Below are 17,974 nucleotides of genomic sequence, written 5' to 3' on the forward strand. Positions count from 1 at the left end.
CCCACCCACTCATAACATCATAGTCTAAGGTGCATGTAGCATTTAAATAACCATAGATTGATTCATTTTAAACCGATTTTCAGTTTAAAATTAACCAAAAACGAATTGATTTGTTATAAACATAACCTTTTTTGTATATGTTGTATAAACATAACCTTTTTTGGCTGGTTATAAACATAACCTTTTTTGTATAAGTTGTATAAACATAACCTTTTTTGGTGTGTTATAAACATAACCACAACTCTGAGGTTTATACCCTCAGAGTTGTGGTTATGTTCCTGCATACTCAAGAATAATTTATATAAAAATGTATTAAAATGATTCTTGAGTATGCAGGAACATAATCACAACTCTGAAGTTTATAACAAACCAAACCGTTTGAAAATCGGTTTAAAATGAATCAATCTATGGTTATTTAAATGCTACATGTACCTTAGGCTAATGATGTTATAAGTGGGTGAGCTGCCTGTGGCAAGATGGCCGCCATATACGGACGCTGGTGACTCCGCCTCGAGCCATCTAGCCTTTCTCATAGATATCTATGGGAGCGACTATCCGAGGATTCCCTGTGCTCATTGTTCTTAAAGCATTAACCCATCAGTCCCTGTTAGTGCTAACGTCAGCCACAAGGGGTGCTAGTGAGTTAGCGTCCCTGCTAGTCCCTGTTATTGATTGGCCGGGGGCTGCAGGGACTCGTAGCAGCAGTGGTGGAGGAGGTGCAGGTGGTGCTCCCTGCTCCTGCTGCGGGGGTGCGGGGGGTACCGTACGGGGGCCGGGGGGTCCGAGGTGCTGGAGGGCAGCCTGGAGGAGGAGGAGGAGCGCTGGGTGCTGGCGGTGGAGGAGCTCAGGCCGGCGGAGGAGCTCAGGTTCCTCTTGCGCTCGCGGACCAAAGACTTCTGGTGGCGCTTCATTCGCTCCAGCTGCTCCTCCGCCGTCATCCGGCCCCGGGACACGCTGCTGGGGGCCTGGGGGGCCTCCGGGGGGGAGGACAGGCGCTCCAAGGCACTCTTAGGTCTCTCCTGGGGAGGGACAGGGAGGAGACAGGGAGGAGACAGGGAGGTACGGGGATGAGACAGGGAGGTACGGGGAGGAGACAGGGAGGAGACAGGAACCAGGAGAGAGGGAGGAGACAGGGAGGAGACAGGAACCAGGAGACAGGGAGGAGACAGGAACCAGGAGAGAGGGAGGAGACAGGGAGGAGACAGGAACCAGGAGAGAGGGAGGAGAGAGGGAGGACAGGGAGGAGACAGGGAGGTACAGGGAGGAGACAGGGAGGAGACAGGAACCAGGAGACAGGGAGGAGACAGGGAGGAGACAGGAACCAGGAGACAGGGAGGAGACAGGAACCAGGAGAGAGGGAGGAGACAGGGAGGAGACAGGAACCAGGAGAGAGGGAGGAGAGAGGGAGGACAGGGAGGAGACAGGGAGGAGACAGGAACCAGGAGAGAGGGAGGACAGGAAGGAGACAGGGAGGAGACAGGAACCAGGAGAGAGGGAGGAGACAGGGAGGAGACAGGAACCAGGAGAGAGGGAGGACAGGGAGGAGACAGGGAGGAGACAGGGAGGAGACAGGAACCAGGAGAGAGGGAGGAGACAGGGAGGACAGGGAGGAGACAGGGAGGAGACAGGAACCAGGAGAGAGGGAGGAGACAGGGAGGAGACAGGAACCAGGAGAGAGGGAGGAGAGAGAACAAGATGAAAATCGGGCAGAAAGTAAGTAAAGTGGAAGAAATGTGAACAAAATAACTGGTCAGAAGTGATAAGAAGACGCTGCTGAGGTAATAAGGACCGCTGAAGAGACAACCGGCTACCCTTTGACCTCCCTGGATGACATCACAGCTCGCCATGTCTCTCCAGAGCGAGGAAGATAACCCGTAGAGCGGTCGCCCACTGATCAGAAGGTCGGTGGTTCAATACCCGACTATGGCAGCCTACATGTCCAAGTATCCTTGAGCAAGATGCCACGTTCATCAGTTTGTGAATTAATTCCTGATGGTGACGCGAGGCAGTGTGTCCTGGTAGCCTCTAACACCAGTATGAATAGCCGTGTTTACACTGAAGTGGCCACCGGGAAAGTAGGATACATCAGGTCTATTTGTGCAATGTTTGTAGAAATTATAGTAAAAAACTGTCAAATTGCATGAGAAACAGGGAGTAAAATTAAAAATTGCATATCACCGTAGTAGACGCTTTTAAATACTGTAAATCAAGGAATAGTACAAGACTGTAGAAAAACTGTAGAAAACACAACATAAAATTTCCATGTAAAATGAATGGAGATATACCATATTGTCATAATTACCCTAAAAATAAAGAGACTTTTCACTTTTGCTGATATAAACATTTACAGTAGAAAACCCACTCTGTAATTTTTACATGAAGTTTTGGTGCTGCCCGTATTTTACCGTAAATTAAACAGATTTTTTTTTACAGTGTATATCAGGTTTTTCAGGAAAAAAAAAAATCACACTGATGATGTAGAGGTCTCAAAAACTTGTGTATCAAACATGATACACTTGGCTTTATAGGGTTAACATGGTGACTGTATAAAGCAGCTTGTGTTGGATATTAGTCTGGATGATCAGAGAGATGTTTCTGACTCACCTTGGCGGCAGAGCTGCCGGGGTTTCTCCTCAGGGTGACGTAGGACGAGATGTAGTTGGACTGGTTCAGTCCAGACGGGGAGCCTGGATCAGGATCAGGAACAGGAACAGGATCAGGATCAGGATCAGGATAAGAATCAGGATCAGGTTTAGTTAAAACAGAGATAAAATCAAACAATAATAAACAATAAAATCTCCAAAAGGGGAAATAAACAACTTTCTGTTCACTTCTGATACAACGTACCAACTTTTTAAAGCAATCAATCAGTTTAAATGCTGAACATCAAAAATATTTACACAATTAAGATTCTTTATTTTATTAGGAAAGATATCTCAGGATTTAGAAGAATTTTAATTAAGTTCCAGAAGATGAAGCGTCTCCTGGAACATGAAGTCATAAAATCTTTTATTACTGGGAGATAAATTAAGCAACATTTCTCTCCTTTTAACTGATTAATCTTAGAGTGAAAGAGACTTTTAATGAAACATAATGAGACATATTAAAAGTTTTCTCCTTTTAATTAAAGCTTGTAGTTACTATTCCTCTCAGAGTTTTACAGTTAAAACAACAGAATAAAGCTTGTTGGTCCTCTGGCTGTGAATAAATGGTTTTTAAACACTATAAACAGTCTGATACAGATGTGTATTAATGTATAATTTAATAATAATATAATATAATATAATAATAATATAATGTATAGATACCTTGGCTGTGGATGTACTGGTATTCTGTGTCGGAGCTGTGCTGGTTCAGTCCCGGCAGCTCAGGTTCACTCAGGTACGATCTCAAGTCGGTCTGAAACCACAAAAGATCCACAGAAATACTTTTTATAGACATTTTGAAGAATTAACGTCTCAGTTTGAAATGAAACATTAAAACCTAAAGCTGGTGAAGTTACATCGATGGTCTCCTGATGGAACAGACACATGGATTAACTCTGTACTACTGCACACATCTCAAAATATTAGAATATCACGAAACATTTCAATATTTGTTGTCAATCATTTCAGAAAGTGAAACTCAAACATTATATAGATTCATTACACATAGAGTGAATTTTTCTTGTAATTTTGATGATTCTGGCTTGGATTATGTGTACATTTAGATATAGATATTAGTGAAATACATATAAAAGTTGATTAAAACACTGTTATAGTTATGTACCTTACAGTCCCCGTTGAGGACGTACTGTCCGCTCTCGCGGTCCCTCTTCCTCTCGTCTGACTGCCGTTTGAGGCCGCGGACCGACGTGTGGCGGATCACCGAGGCCTCTCTGGGCAGCGGCGGCACCGCGGGGGGCGTGTCCTCGTAGTCGTAGAGGCGTGGCAGCGGGGGGCGGGGCGGGGCGCCGTCCTCGGCCTGCACCCAAGGGTTCAACATGCTCATTTATAGATTTAATAATCTTAATTTTTTAGGTTTTTAGATGCTTTTTTGCAGTGTGGTTCCTGAGACTGTATGTGAAGGTTGGAGACACTCACCCACTTTGGCACGGTGCTGTGGGAGCTGTGGGAGCTGTGGGAGCTGTGGGGCAGAGAGTGGGACAGGATGCTGGGGACGGAGCTGCGAGGAGGAGGCTGCACCTCTGAAGGCACGGCCGGCTCCGACACCGAAGGCACTAGTTTCCTCTCTGGAGGGAAAGGGTTAGCACACAGACAGCAAGGGTTCATTTATTTAAACAGAAGCTGTTTGAAGTTGGTGTTTACAGGCAGAAATGGGGGGAATTTCTGACCACATTTATACTGAGAGAATATTGTTCTTTTCCCCTCATTTTTTTTCGGCCGTCCCATTCACTTCAATGCAAAATTTTGCGCAGTTTTTCGCAACTTATGTCGCGAAAAATTTGCATTCCGTAGAGAAAAGTAATAGCACACCGATCCCGATCAAACCGCACGTTTTGATGTATAATTTGTCCTAATAACCGTAATAATACATTTGATTTTTATAGTGCTTTTAAAAGGAATTCAAAGTCGCTTAACATAACAGAATTGAGACACACACAAACACAAAATGCAGTAAAAACCAAACAGAGATGAGAGATTATGAGTTCAGGTGTTGTAAGCTGTTTTGAAAATGTTTTGAGGTGATTTTTGAAGGCGTGGAGAGAGTCTGAATAGACGTAGTCACACAGAGAATAAATTACCTACATTATTACTTCAGCAACACAATATGCTGACAATATAAATCTATTGAGAATCTCTATCGCCGATATATTCAGAGATATGTCCATTATTAACGAGTGAACAACGTTTAAACTGTGACCAGGTGAGTTGTGCGGCTGGTTCCAGGTGGTGCAGTGGGACCCACCGGGGTTCTGGACCGAGTCGATGGTGATCTGGTAGTTGGCTTTGCTGGCGCTCAGTCCTCCCATCACGTCCTCGATCCTCCACAGCTCTCGCTTCATCTCAGACTTCTCCTGCTGCAGTTTCACACAAACACATTTATATTATATATTATATATTCTGTTTTATCTGTTCACCTTCTTCCTGCAGGAAAAATGAGTTGCTCATGTGTTGATCAATCTCTTCTCTGAGATCAGTTTGTATCATTCTGTGATCATTTGTTTCTGAATGACTTCTCCTCAGGGACCTTTAGGAGCAAGAGAAGAACTCGACATCACTGAGACAAGGAGGTTGAGTTGAGAAAACCACTGGATCAGCTGAGAGGATCTCATAGATGTATATGCTCCTGATCTCAAATATGCCTCAGTTATTTTGAAGGAGAATTGAATTGAGACATAATCGAGATCAGGAGCAAACAGTGGGCTGGTTTGGTTCAACCTGCTTTTAAATGTGACATATCTGTGAGCTGCAGTTCCAGGTCTGACCTGAGGGGTGGCGCTGTGGTTCATGTGAGCCTGCAGCACGATCCTCAGCTGCTCCACTGATCTCTCCAGACGGATGTACTCCTCCCAGGCATGGGCCATCTCCTGCACCACACACACATCTACAGGTTAAATGTCTAGATATCAGCTCTGAAATTAAACTCTTATTAGCTATTCTTGTTGTTATTATATTTGTCCAAACAAATGAACCTTTAGTTGTACCAGACATTAAAATGAACCAGAAACTGAAGATAAAGGTTGGTCTAATCATTGTCTGTACAGTATATATTTCAGAATAAAGCCCAGTGGCCCCTGACCGTGGAGAGGCGTGAGATCTGGGCCCTGATGGACACCAGGTCCTCCTGCAGCAGCCTCTGCTGGTAGGCGATCTTGTGGGCGTGAGCCGGCTGCTCCTGGTACTGCTCCATCTGCTGGTGGGACAGGTCCAGGACGCTCTCCAGCTTGTCCTGCAGAGGGACGGAGGACAGGAAGGACGAGGACAGGGTCAACCACAGAGCAACACCTCAACAAGGAAGAACCAGGGTTAACCACAGAGGAGGGACAGAGGACAGGGTCAACCACAGAGCAACACCTCAACAAGGAAGAACCAGGGTTAACCACACAGCAACACCTCAACTCTACCCAACAGAGCAGCCACAACACCTCTAATTACACTCTGATCTGATCCAGAAATGCAGCTAAACTCAGAGATTCCTCCAGATGGCAGCATGTCTCTACAGTCAACCACCAGCCTCCAACAGATTATTATCTTACTCACCTATTTACCCTCTGGACCGTCCTTTTAGTCATTTTGTGTCTTTTTTTAGTCATTTTGTGTCTTTTTTAGGTAATTTTGGGTCTTTTTTAGTCCTTTAGTCCAACAAAAAATGTGATTTTGAATATTTTTTTTACTTTCAAATCACTGTCATGCTCAAAAAAGAATTTGAAAATGTTGCAAATGTGAACAAACCAGATCACCATCGACAACTGTCTCGGTACAGAACCCAGGTGGGTCCCACAGCACCACATGGAACTAGCTGCACAACTCACCTGTTGATATCAAAGTTTAACTCTATGGAGTCTTTGGCTATTTGGTCAATTTTTGAATCCTTTTCATGTCTTTTTGTGTCTTTGTAAGTCATTTTGTGTCTTTTTTCTGTCCTTTTTTGGTCATTTTGTGTCTTTTTTTAGTCATTTTGTGTCTTTTTCAGTTATCTTGTGTCTTTTTCAGTCATTTTGTGTCTTTTTTTTGTCTTTTTTAGTCCTTTAGTCCAACATAATTTGTGATTTTGAACTTTTGTTCAAAACACTATCATGCTCAATAAAGAATTGTAAATGTGTCAAATGTGACCAAAGGTGTCAAATCTACCATATAAGAGGGTTCCATCCAGTTCTATCATTTGATACTAAATCTATTTGAGCTTGTCTCCAGTTTTACTTGGTATATCATCATCAAACTGAAACTGGCCTCATGGAGTTTACAGCCAGAACTTTAGAGGTAAATGTACAGTAGGGCTCCACGCTGCTTTGTTTTCTAGTCTGGATGGAGGCAACAAGTCTGGATTATTTGGAGCTTCCTCTGTGACTGAATGTTGAAACATAAAGAAAAGGCCTCATTCTAGGTAGTGATAATAACTTTACTAATCTAATATATTTATATTATATAGATATCTAATAATAACTCTGATGTTCTAACGTCTGTCTCAACAGGCTGACTGACTGATGGAGGAGATGATGTGGAGGAGTGAGAGTTCACCTTGTCCTGCTTCAGGGAGCTGATTCTGGCCTCCAGCTCCTTCAGGATCTTGTCCTGCTCACACAACCGACTCAGCTTCACCTGCAGGGGGAGACACAGAGCAGTCAGCACACACCTCTTCTCTAGTTTGTGTTTATATGGGTCACTACCGCCCAATACCCAGAATGAAGCGGGTCTCACTCGCCAAAACGTATTTTAACATGTAACCTGAATACGAGGCGTCCTAGCGGACTTTTGTCAGGACTTTTTTAGTCCCTGTAGAAGAACAGGGTCGTGGCAGGAGGCTCTTCTTAACGAGCCTCGGGGGCTCGTTAAGAAGAGTAAGAACGAGTCGAATTGGAACAGTCCTCCTGCAGCAGTCTCTCCCAGCTGCGGAGCCGGAGGGGATGATACTTTAGAGAGGGCGTGGCCTGAGACTTTAGAGAGGGCGTGGCCTGAGACTTTAGAGAGGGCGTGGCCTGAGACTTTAGAGAGGGCGTGGCCTGAGACATTAGAGAGGGCGTGGCCTGAGACTTTAGAGAGGGCGTGGCCTGAGACTTTAGAGAGGGTGTGGCCTGAGACATTACAGAGGGCGTGGCCTGTGACTTTAGAGAGGGCGTGGCCTGAGACTTTAGAGAGGGCGTGGCCTGAGACTTTAGAGAGGGCGTGGCCTGATACTTTAGAGAGGGCGTGGCCTGAGACATTAGAGAGGGCGTGGCCTGAGACTTTAGAGAGGGCGTGGCCTGAGACATTAGAGAGGTCGTGGCCTGAGACATTAGAGAGGGCGTGGCCTGAGACTTTAGAGAGGGCGTGGCCTGAGACTTTAGAGAGGGCGTGGCCTGAGACTTTAGAGAGGGCGTGGCCTGAGACTTTAGAGAGGGCGTGGCCTGAGACTGTAGAGAGGGCGTGGCCTGAGACTGTAGAGAGGGCGTGGCCTGAGACTTTAGAGAGGGCGTGGCCTGAGACTATAGAGAGGGCGTGGCCTGAGACATTAGAGAGGGCGTGGCCTGAGACTTCAGAGAGGGCGTGGCCTGAGACTTTAGAGAGGGCGTGGCCTGAGACTTTAGAAAGGGCGTGGCCTGAGACTGTAGAGAGGGCGTGGCCTGAGACTTTAGAGAGGGCGTGGCCTGAGACTATAGAGAGGGCGTGGCCTGAGACATTAGAGAGGGCGTGGCCTGAGACTTTAGAGAGGGCGTGGCCTGAGACATTAGAAAGGGCGTGGCCTGAGACTGTAGAGAGGGCGTGGCCTGAGACTTTAGAGAGGGCGTGGCCTGAGACTTTAGAGAGGGCGTGGCCTGAGACTATAGAGAGGGCGTGGCCTGAGACATTAGAGAGGGCGTGGCCTGAGACTTTAGAGAGGGCGTGGCCTGAGACTGTAGAGAGGGCGTGGCCTGAGACTTTAGAGAGGGCGTGGCCTGAGACTGTAGAGAGGGCGTGGCCTGAGACTGTAGAGAGGGCGTGGCCTGAGACTTTAGAGAGGGCGTGGCCTGAGACTATAGAGAGGGCGTGGCCTGAGACATTAGAGAGGGCGTGGCCTGAGACTTCAGAGAGGGCGTGGCCTGAGACTTTAGAGAGGGCGTGGCCTGAGACTTTAGAAAGGGCGTGGCCTGAGACTGTAGAGAGGGCGTGGCCTGAGACTTTAGAGAGGGCGTGGCCTGAGACTATAGAGAGGGCGTGGCCTGAGACATTAGAGAGGGCGTGGCCTGAGACTTTAGAGAGGGCGTGGCCTGAGACATTAGAAAGGGCGTGGCCTGAGACTGTAGAGAGGGCGTGGCCTGAGACTTTAGAGAGGGCGTGGCCTGAGACTTTAGAGAGGGCGTGGCCTGAGACTATAGAGAGGGCGTGGCCTGAGACTATAGAGAGGGCGTGGCCTGAGACTGTAGAGAGGGCGTGGCCTGAGACTGTAGAGAGGGCGTGGCCTGAGACTTTAGAGAGGGCGTGGCCTGAGACTATAGAGAGGGCGTGGCCTGAGACTTTAGAGAGGGCGTGGCCTGAGACTTTAGAGAGGGCGTGGCCTGAGACATTAGAGATGGTGTGGCCTGAGACATTAGAGAGGGCGTGGCCTGAGACTATAGAGAGGGCGTGGCCTGAGGCTTTAGAGAGGGCGTGGCCTGAGACTTTAGAGAGGGCGTGGCCTGAGACATTAGAGAGGGCGTGGCCTGAGACTATAGAGAGGGCGTGGCCTGAGACTGTAGAGAGGGCGTGGCCTGAGACTTTAGAGAGGGCGTGGCCTGAGACTTTAGAGAGGGCGTGGCCTGAGACTATAGAGAGGGCGTGGCCTGAGACTGTAGAGAGGGCGTGGCCTGAGACTTTAGAGAGGGCGTGGCCTGAGACATTAGAGAGGGCGTGGCCTGAGACTTTCCCTGCGGCCACTCTTCCCCCTAAAGGAAACACGGCTTGTGTGTTGACCTGATAATTAATTGTCCCATTTCCTTAATTAATCTCGTCTCTGCAGCTGTAGATGAAGGTGTGTGTGTCTGTGAGTATACATGTATTAATATGTTTGTACGTGTGTTTACATGCATGTTTAGGTCTCACTGTAAACATCTGAGTGCTGCAGATCTTTATTCTATTCATCCTGCTCTCTCCAGGTGTAATTACACAGAGTGGGTCGACCCACCTGACACGTTTAATTAGCGTGTCAGAGGCTCTCAGCTCGTTAATTAATCCTCCATTAGACTCAGTGAGCTGGAGGTAAAGGTTGGATCACTCTGTCATCCTGCAGTGAAACAACAAGCTGACACCATGTAATGAGTTTAACAACGTGCTGATCCACACACACGTTTATATTCCATCACATGAATTATTAATCCTGTTGTCTCTCAGTGTTGTTGTTGTTGTTGTTGGATCAAATCAAATATTCATTCAGACAACGCTCTCATAAATAGTTTAAACTGCTGCGTATGAAGCTTTCACTGAGAAAAGAGACTGCAGGGAGTTATTACCATTATCAAACTGAGGCGTTAAGACATTTACCTACACTGTAAAAAATGTCTGTAGGTTTTAGGGTGAAAAACTGCTAAACCATGACAGTAAAAGAGGTAAAATGATAAATGAGTTAATTCAGTTTCAAACACTGTAAATGTATATATCAGACAAAACAGGATTTTTTACATTTTTGTTTTTTGAAAAATACATTACCACACAGTAATATGTATATATATATACAATACAATATCCACCCTGAACTCTCATATGCATTGATTTCATACATGGACACATGGACTCTCTTACTGTACAATATTTGTCCTGTAATGTGCAATATATTTAACACTGTATAAAGCATCATATCTGCTTTTGCCAAATTGAAGACTGTGCACCTCACCTCCCTTTCTTGCCCCTGTTTAAATAATTTATCGTATATATTTTCTTTACATTTAGGAGTGTTTTTCTGCTTGTGTACTTACATCCACGTCACTTTCTGCCACCTTGACAGGTTTCCCCGCCTCCTTCAGTGTTTGACTTCCAGCTACCTGCAGACGCAGAATAATCACTTCACATGTTAGTCGTTCAGTGTTAGCTGATAGCTGTTAGCTGTGATAGACGGAGCTACAGAGACACAGAGAGCAGCTACAGACTACAGCTACAGACTACAGACTGCCTGTCTGTCTGTCTGAGTGATGACAGGATGAGTGACAGATCAGCTGTCGCCATGACAACACGATGGCTATGGACACTCTGAAGCCTGCACAGATCCACTCATCAGAAAATACAACACAGTGAATTATTTCACCTCCATATAGATACGATGCAGGAAAGTCTTTACGTTACGTGTTTTAAGATCAAACTCTCCACACAATCAACCTGCAGCCACATTATAGAACGAGGGAAACTGGTTTCATCCTGGTTTCATTTGTTTCTGACGCATCACAAAAACATTTAGAGTAAAAGTCGAGTCAAATATGAAGACTTGCACACAAGAGACCTGAAACTAGAAGTAAATATTGACTTGTTTAACTTATGTAACATAATTACACTGCAAAAAAGGTGTTTAGTCTAAAAACCAGATCAAACAGTAAATCTGAGGGAAATGATCTTGCTGCATGGACAGATAATTTACCTTGACAAGATTTATTAAATTAAGATGATTAAATCTAGAAATAAGCATGTTGAACAATTAAAATATTCCTTTTGTCGTTCACACCGTTAAACCTTGGATATAAAAATGAAACCTTAATCTGGGAGAAAATCTGTTTCCCTCGCTCCATATCTGAGGACACAGTTTAGTTGTCTGGATTCGTTATTTTTAGGAGACAGAGTTGTAAAAGCTTCTATAATGTTAAAATAATAACCTCCTGAAACACGCTGAAGAAGATTCAAATAGAGCACATGTGCAAAATTTAAAATATAAATGAGATACAATTTGTGAATCCGTGTATCATTCGTTCTTTCCATTTTCAATTGGCAATCAAAAATTTAAATAATGAAAAATTGACTGATAATTATTTTTTTTATTATTATAACACAAAAAACGAAAAAAATGCTTGTTTTTTCATATTTCAATATGAGGCTCAGATCAAAAATACAAAATGGAAAAACGGGCACCAGGAATGAATTTGATTTTAATATTTAATTGCTCGGGCTTACGTGACCCAGATGTTTGACTGTGGTCAAGTTAGCCGTCATTCTCTTCTCCGTAGTCAAACCAGCCGTCACTATATAATAATAATAATATTTAATGTAGTGACCCGTATTGTGATATTTATGGTAACTATATAATGTAGTGACCCGTATTGTGATATTTATGGTAACTATATAATGTAGTGTGCCCGTATTGTGATATTTATGGTAACTATATAATGTAGTGACCCGTATTGTGATATTTATGGTAACTATATAATGTAGTGCGCCCGTATTGTGATATTTATGGTAACTATATAATGTAGTGACCCGTATTGTGATATTTATGGTAATTATTTAATCTAGTGACCCGTATTCTGATATTTATGGTAACTATATAATGTAGTGACGCGTATTCTGATATTTATGGTAACTATATAATGTAGTGACCCGTATTGTGAAATTTATGGTAACTATATAATGTAGTGCGCCCGTGTTGTGATATTTATGGTAATAATGTAATGACCCGTATTGTGATATTTATGATAACTATATAATGTAGTGACCCGTATTGTGATATTTATGGTAATAATGTAGTGACCCGTATTGTGATATTTATGGTAACTATATAATGTAGTGACCCGTGTTGTGATATTTATGGTAACTATGTCATGTAGTGACCCGTGTTGTGATATTTATGGTAACTATATTGTAGTGCACCCGTATTGTGATATTTACGGTAAATTCATGTAAACTGCTCAGAGCAGCTGACATGAAGGATAAACACTTTACTGTCATTCTTTCTCACTTTTTATCAGTATTAACTCTGACCCACATAGAGGAAATAAAGTATTAACTTGACCATGTGAAATAATTAAATTGCGTTGAGCTGAAAATGTTGTTGTGTCGACGTGCAGTTTTCAGAATAAAGTGTTACAAAACCAGGCCCAAATACCAGATAAATATGGAAAGAACATTAATTGCATGATATTTATAGACTGTACATTAAATATTCAAGTGCATTTTATTATGAATTTCCACAAGTTCCACATTTTTCCATTTTGTATTTGTGATCTGAGCCTCATATTGAAATATGAAAAAACAAGCATTTTTTCAGTTTTTTGTGTTATCACAAAAAACAAAGAACAAAATAACCAGTCAATTTTTCATTATTTGATTATGGATTGCCAATTGAACATGTAAAGAATGAATGATACAGATATTTTTGAGTGCTAGCAGCTGTTGTTTGGGGTTTGGAGAGCCAGTCGAGCCTGTGTGCAGCGTTTCAGAGACGATGGTGAAGCAGCTGGCTATCAACCACCGGACACAGCCACAGGACATGCACTGCCGAGCGTCCCATGCCCAACCACAGCAGCAACACACAGGGGTCAAAGGTCACGAGCACTGCCGAGCCATCCCATGCCCACGCACAGCAGCAAAACCACAGGGAGCAGGAAGGGGTCAAAGGTCACGAGGAGAGGAGGCGTTTGGTGCCATTCAAGCCGTGAATCAGAGCTGAAGCAATGGGATGGTCTCTGTACGACACCGACTCTAACACACACACACACACACACACACACACACTCACACACACACAGACTGGACTCATGCGTCCCTACATGCACCAGCAGGATGACCTCACACACAGTCACAGACGCTCTAACCTAGAGCTGCACCATTATGGCCAAAATGATAATCACCAATCTTTTGATTCATATTGTAATCACGATTATTAATCACGATTATTCATCATGTTAGGAAAAACATCTGTATTTTTATTGCACTACTTTTAAACAAACAACAGGAACAGTTTTTAGTGTCTGGTGCTTGTTGTAAACAAACAGAGATCGCTAAGCTAACACCTCCTGCAGCAGCAGCACATACACACTGTACTGCTACAGAGCTAACTGTTAGCCTGTTAGCACATACACACTGTACTGCTACAGAGCTAACTGTTAGCCTGTTAGCACATACACACTGTACTGCTACAGAGCTAACTGTTAGCCTGTTAGCACATACACACTGTACTGCTACAGAGCTAACTGTTAGCCTGTTAGCACATACACACTGTACTGCTACAGAGCTAACTGTTAGCCTGTTAGCAATTTGCAGACTGGGCGCTAAGGGGTTAACATCCCCTCCAGCTCTGCAGCTGGGAGAGACTGCTGCAGGAGGACTGTGCCGATTCGACTTGTTCTTACTCTCTGGGCCCCTCGGCTCGTTAAGAAGAGCGAGAACGAGTCTCTAAAAGTCTCCAATAATAAAAGTTGCTGGATTTGTCTCCAGCTGCTTTCTTGAAAAATAGTCACTAAGGGGGTCTGAAAAGTTGCTAAATATAGCAACAAAGTGGCTAAATTGGCAACACTGCTTCACCGGCTTTTACACGCGTGTTGTTGTAGCGTCGAGTACTACGTCACATCCTGCTTAGTGCTCGCTGGTTATTTATTATTATTATTATTATTATTATTATTATTATTATTTATTTATGCAGCTGCTACATGAAACCTGAACTCTGCGTCGCCCCCTGCTGGTTGGTGGACTACTGGTTGATTAGATATGCAGGAGAGACGCATTTTAAAATGGAAATATCTCCGACCATCAGGTTAATTTAATCGTGGCGGCCAAAATTGTGATCACGATTAAAATTCGACTAATTGTGCAGCCCTAGCCTACACACACACACACAGACACACACAGATGCAGCTTACGTTCATCAGAGGCCTGAGAGGCCCAGCAGTGCAGTGCAGTAGTAAACTGTGAACTGCGAGGATCAGGGGCTCTAGAGCTCTGATCTGGAGTCAGAATCACAAAGACACACAGTGTTTCTGTGAGAACAGTTAGAGTCTACAGGACGTTTAGTCTCCCACACACCCTGAACGCCTCTCAACGAGAGTTCAACAGTCAGCAGAAACAGCAGCAGCTTCAGTTAGTCTCAGTTAAAGTTTCAGTCAGGAGGCAAAGCAGAAAAACAACACAGAGAACAGAGAGGAGGCCTGAAACTGTCTGAAACAGAAATAACACTGAATGTGAGCATTATAATCCTTTGTGACATGTATTAAACTGATAATAGCAATAAGTCCATGGCCATGACCACCAACATATGGGACATAATGTGACAATCTGGAGAGATTATTCTTTAAGGTCCCTGGTGTTTGAGAACATGTCTGATATCATTACAACAACAGTCTCCATCATCATAAGCTGTTTTACATACAGAGGCTGAATAAGTCACATATTTTTGTTTATCTTAGACTATAATCTACCTATCAATGTTCAAGTTCAAGGTTCAAGGTTTTTATTTGCTAATGGTGAACAGACCACAGTCCAAACACAGAGGAGTTTTTGTGCAGGGCTCTCTAGTGGTCAACAAAAACATTTAAATAAGGAGAATACATATAAAATATAAAACTATACAAGAGTATCAGATCAAAATATGGACATTATATACAACATTATGAAATAAGATAAATATAAACATATAAAACCTGGATGCACTGTACAGAAGATATGTGCAGAATAATTAATAATAAATACAGGACAAAAACTCACATGATTGCCTCAGAAAATCAGGTTTATGTCAAAGAGAAAACTTATGACTGTGTGACACTGAAACAGCTTCGAACTGATTCAGAACTCTGCTGCTACTGTCAACTCTTCTTCTCTTATTGGTTATTTTTAAATGTCTTTATCTACTGAGACTTTTATTTATTGTTGACCTGAGTGTTGTAAATGTCTTGGAGAGTTAGAACCATAATGTTGGTTCCTCTTTCTGTCTGCTTCATGAGAATAACTGATAATCAATCTGACTTTGACTTGATCCATTTTAAATGATTTAACCTGTTAGAACCCACCAGCCTGCAGTAGGGAGGGCATAAAAACAAACTAAAAACATTTTGATGTTTTTATGAAGTGCTGTAGCTCCGGCTGTGTTTCAGCCTCATGCTAAACCAGAACAGCTGCAGAAACTAGAAGATGTTTCCTGTTATTTCCATCAGACACAGAGTCCCAACGTCTCTGGACTCTGTGTTGGAGAAGAGTTAAACTGAAGCAGAAGTTAAAGAGTTAAAGTGGATGAACTCAGTTTGTTTCTCACCTTCAGGTCCAAATACTCCAAGTCCTTCTTCAGCTGCAGGTACGTGTCATCAGCCTGCAGGGAGACACACAGGTGAGTCTGGATTATTGATCTGAAGTTATTATCAATCTATCTGGACGAAAACAAGCTTCATGTAGGACAAAAAGGTGTTTAAAAACCAGATCAAACAGTAAATCTGAGGGAAATGATCTTGCTGCATGGACAGATAATTTACCTTGACAAGATTTATTAAATTAATATTATTAAATCTAGAAATAAGCATGTTGAACACTTAAGATAATAAATTAACTCTTAAAACCAGATAAAGTAAAGCTGCCAGCAGTGATGAACTGGCCCGAGCAGAGTGACCTGATGATTATTTGGTTCTTACCATGATAAAAAAAAACTTTAGATTTAGAAGTGTTAGATCATTTATCTTGTTTTAAGAGTTAATTTCTTATTTTAAGTGTTCAACATGTTTATTTCTAGATTTAATAATCTTCATTTAATAAATCTTGTCAAGGTAAATTATCTGTCCATGCAGCAAGATCATTTCCCTCAGATTTACTGTTTGATCTGGTTTTAGACTAAACACCTTTTTATCAGTGTGGCTGAAAAGTGTCTGTGCCGACATGCATCACAACCACAAACACTCACAGACAGTGAAATCATCTAATCAGCTGCTGCAACAGAAACACAGCAGCAGCACAGAGCAGAGGAAGAGGAAGCAGCTGAACCTGAACCAGCTCTGACTCACATCACATCAACAGGAGACAGAGATCAGAGGTGAGGACTCATCCACCGCCAGCAGCATGCACCGCAAAAACATCAAGCTCACCAAGTATTCTCTTCTTATATCCACCAATAGTATCTGAATTATCTTGTTTTGAGTATAATTTACCTACTGACCATAGCTTTATGAGCTTATTTTAACAACATGTGTCTTTTTGTACAAACATTAGTGAGTAACCCCTCTTCACAGGGTGAGTAACCCCTCTACACAGGGTGAATAACCCCTCTACACAGGGTGAGTAACCCCTCTACACAAGGTGAGTAACCCCTCTTCACAGGGTGAATAACCCCTCTTCACAGGGTGAGTAACCCCTCTACACAGGGTGAATAACCCCTCTTCACAGGGTGAGTAACCCCTCTAAACAGGGTGAATAACCCCTCTACACAGGGTGAGTAACCCCTCTACACAAGGTGAGTAACCCCTCTTCACAGGGTGAATAACCCCTCTTCACAGGGTGAGTAACCCCTCTAAACAGGGTGAATAACCCCTCTACACAAGGTGAGTAACCCCTCTTCACAGGGTGAATAACCCCTCTTCACAGGGTGAGTAACCCCTCTACACAGGGTGAATAACCCCTCTTCACAGGGTGAATAACCCCTCTTCACAGGGTGAGTAACCCCTCTAAACAGGGTGAATAACCCCTCTACACAGGGTGAGTAACCCCTCTACACAAGGTGAGTAACCCCTCTTCACAGGGTGAGTAACCCCTCTACACAGGGTGAATAACCCCTCTTCACAGGGTGAGTAACCCCTCTACACAGGGAGAGTAACCCCTCTTCACAGGGTGAGTAACCCCTCTACACAGGGTGAGTAACCCCTCTTCACAGGGTGAGTAACCCCTCTACACAGGGAGAGTAACCCCTCTACACAGGGTGAGTAACCCCTCTTCACAGGGATTTCAGTCTTGTGTAAAGACTTGTTTTTAGGATTGACATTGTGAGCTTTTTCATGCTTTTCAATCTCTTCAACTGTTGAATATGGTGAGTTTTTACCTAAAATATTGGCTCCAGTTGAGAGTTTTAGTTGCATGTAGTTTAAATTATATTTCAAAAGCATTTTCTACCACCAGTATCTACCCACAGATACTGAAATGAGAAAAAAACGTGCTAGTTTCAAGTATTTCTTATTTTAATGTTACTACAGTCGGGCTTTTCAAGCCACAATTGCTCAAAATAAGTATTTTTAGATTTATTTTAAGACATCATTGTTTTTCCAGTTTCTAGATATTTTTTTCTTATTTATAGAATTCTTAAAAAGCAACATTTACTTACTGCACTGGCAGATCATTTGACCTGTTTCCAGCATGTATTTGCTTAATTCTAGTTATTCATTTCTCATTTTTTATCAGTTGGTTTTGCAGTGTGGGATGTCTGCAGGACGCCAGCAGCT

At 43.3% G+C, this 17,974-nt stretch overlaps 1 protein-coding gene across 1 annotated transcript in view; it reads right to left on the minus strand.

The window, feature by feature from the left end:
* The window catches only part of LOC131972864 (pleckstrin homology domain-containing family A member 7-like), a 157,399-nt gene that overhangs the window by 10,862 nt on the left and 128,563 nt on the right, over nt 1–17,974 (minus strand). Inside the window, exons 12-23 of the mRNA XM_059334632.1 lie at nt 15,814–15,867; nt 14,429–14,512; nt 10,568–10,633; nt 7,182–7,262; nt 5,743–5,892; nt 5,429–5,530; nt 4,909–5,020; nt 4,083–4,231; nt 3,769–3,963; nt 3,309–3,399; nt 2,605–2,687; nt 768–1,019 (exon numbers count right to left, since the gene is read on the minus strand). Of these exons, the coding sequence (XP_059190615.1) occupies nt 768–1,019; nt 2,605–2,687; nt 3,309–3,399; nt 3,769–3,963; nt 4,083–4,231; nt 4,909–5,020; nt 5,429–5,530; nt 5,743–5,892; nt 7,182–7,262; nt 10,568–10,633; nt 14,429–14,512; nt 15,814–15,867 (1,419 nt within the window). The remainder of the gene's footprint in view (nt 1–767; nt 1,020–2,604; nt 2,688–3,308; nt 3,400–3,768; nt 3,964–4,082; nt 4,232–4,908; nt 5,021–5,428; nt 5,531–5,742; nt 5,893–7,181; nt 7,263–10,567; nt 10,634–14,428; nt 14,513–15,813; nt 15,868–17,974) is intronic.

The sequence above is a fragment of the Centropristis striata genome, chromosome 6 (genome assembly GCF_030273125.1).
Source record: "Centropristis striata isolate RG_2023a ecotype Rhode Island chromosome 6, C.striata_1.0, whole genome shotgun sequence".
In the NCBI taxonomy this organism is placed as follows: Eukaryota; Metazoa; Chordata; class Actinopteri; order Perciformes; family Serranidae; genus Centropristis; species Centropristis striata.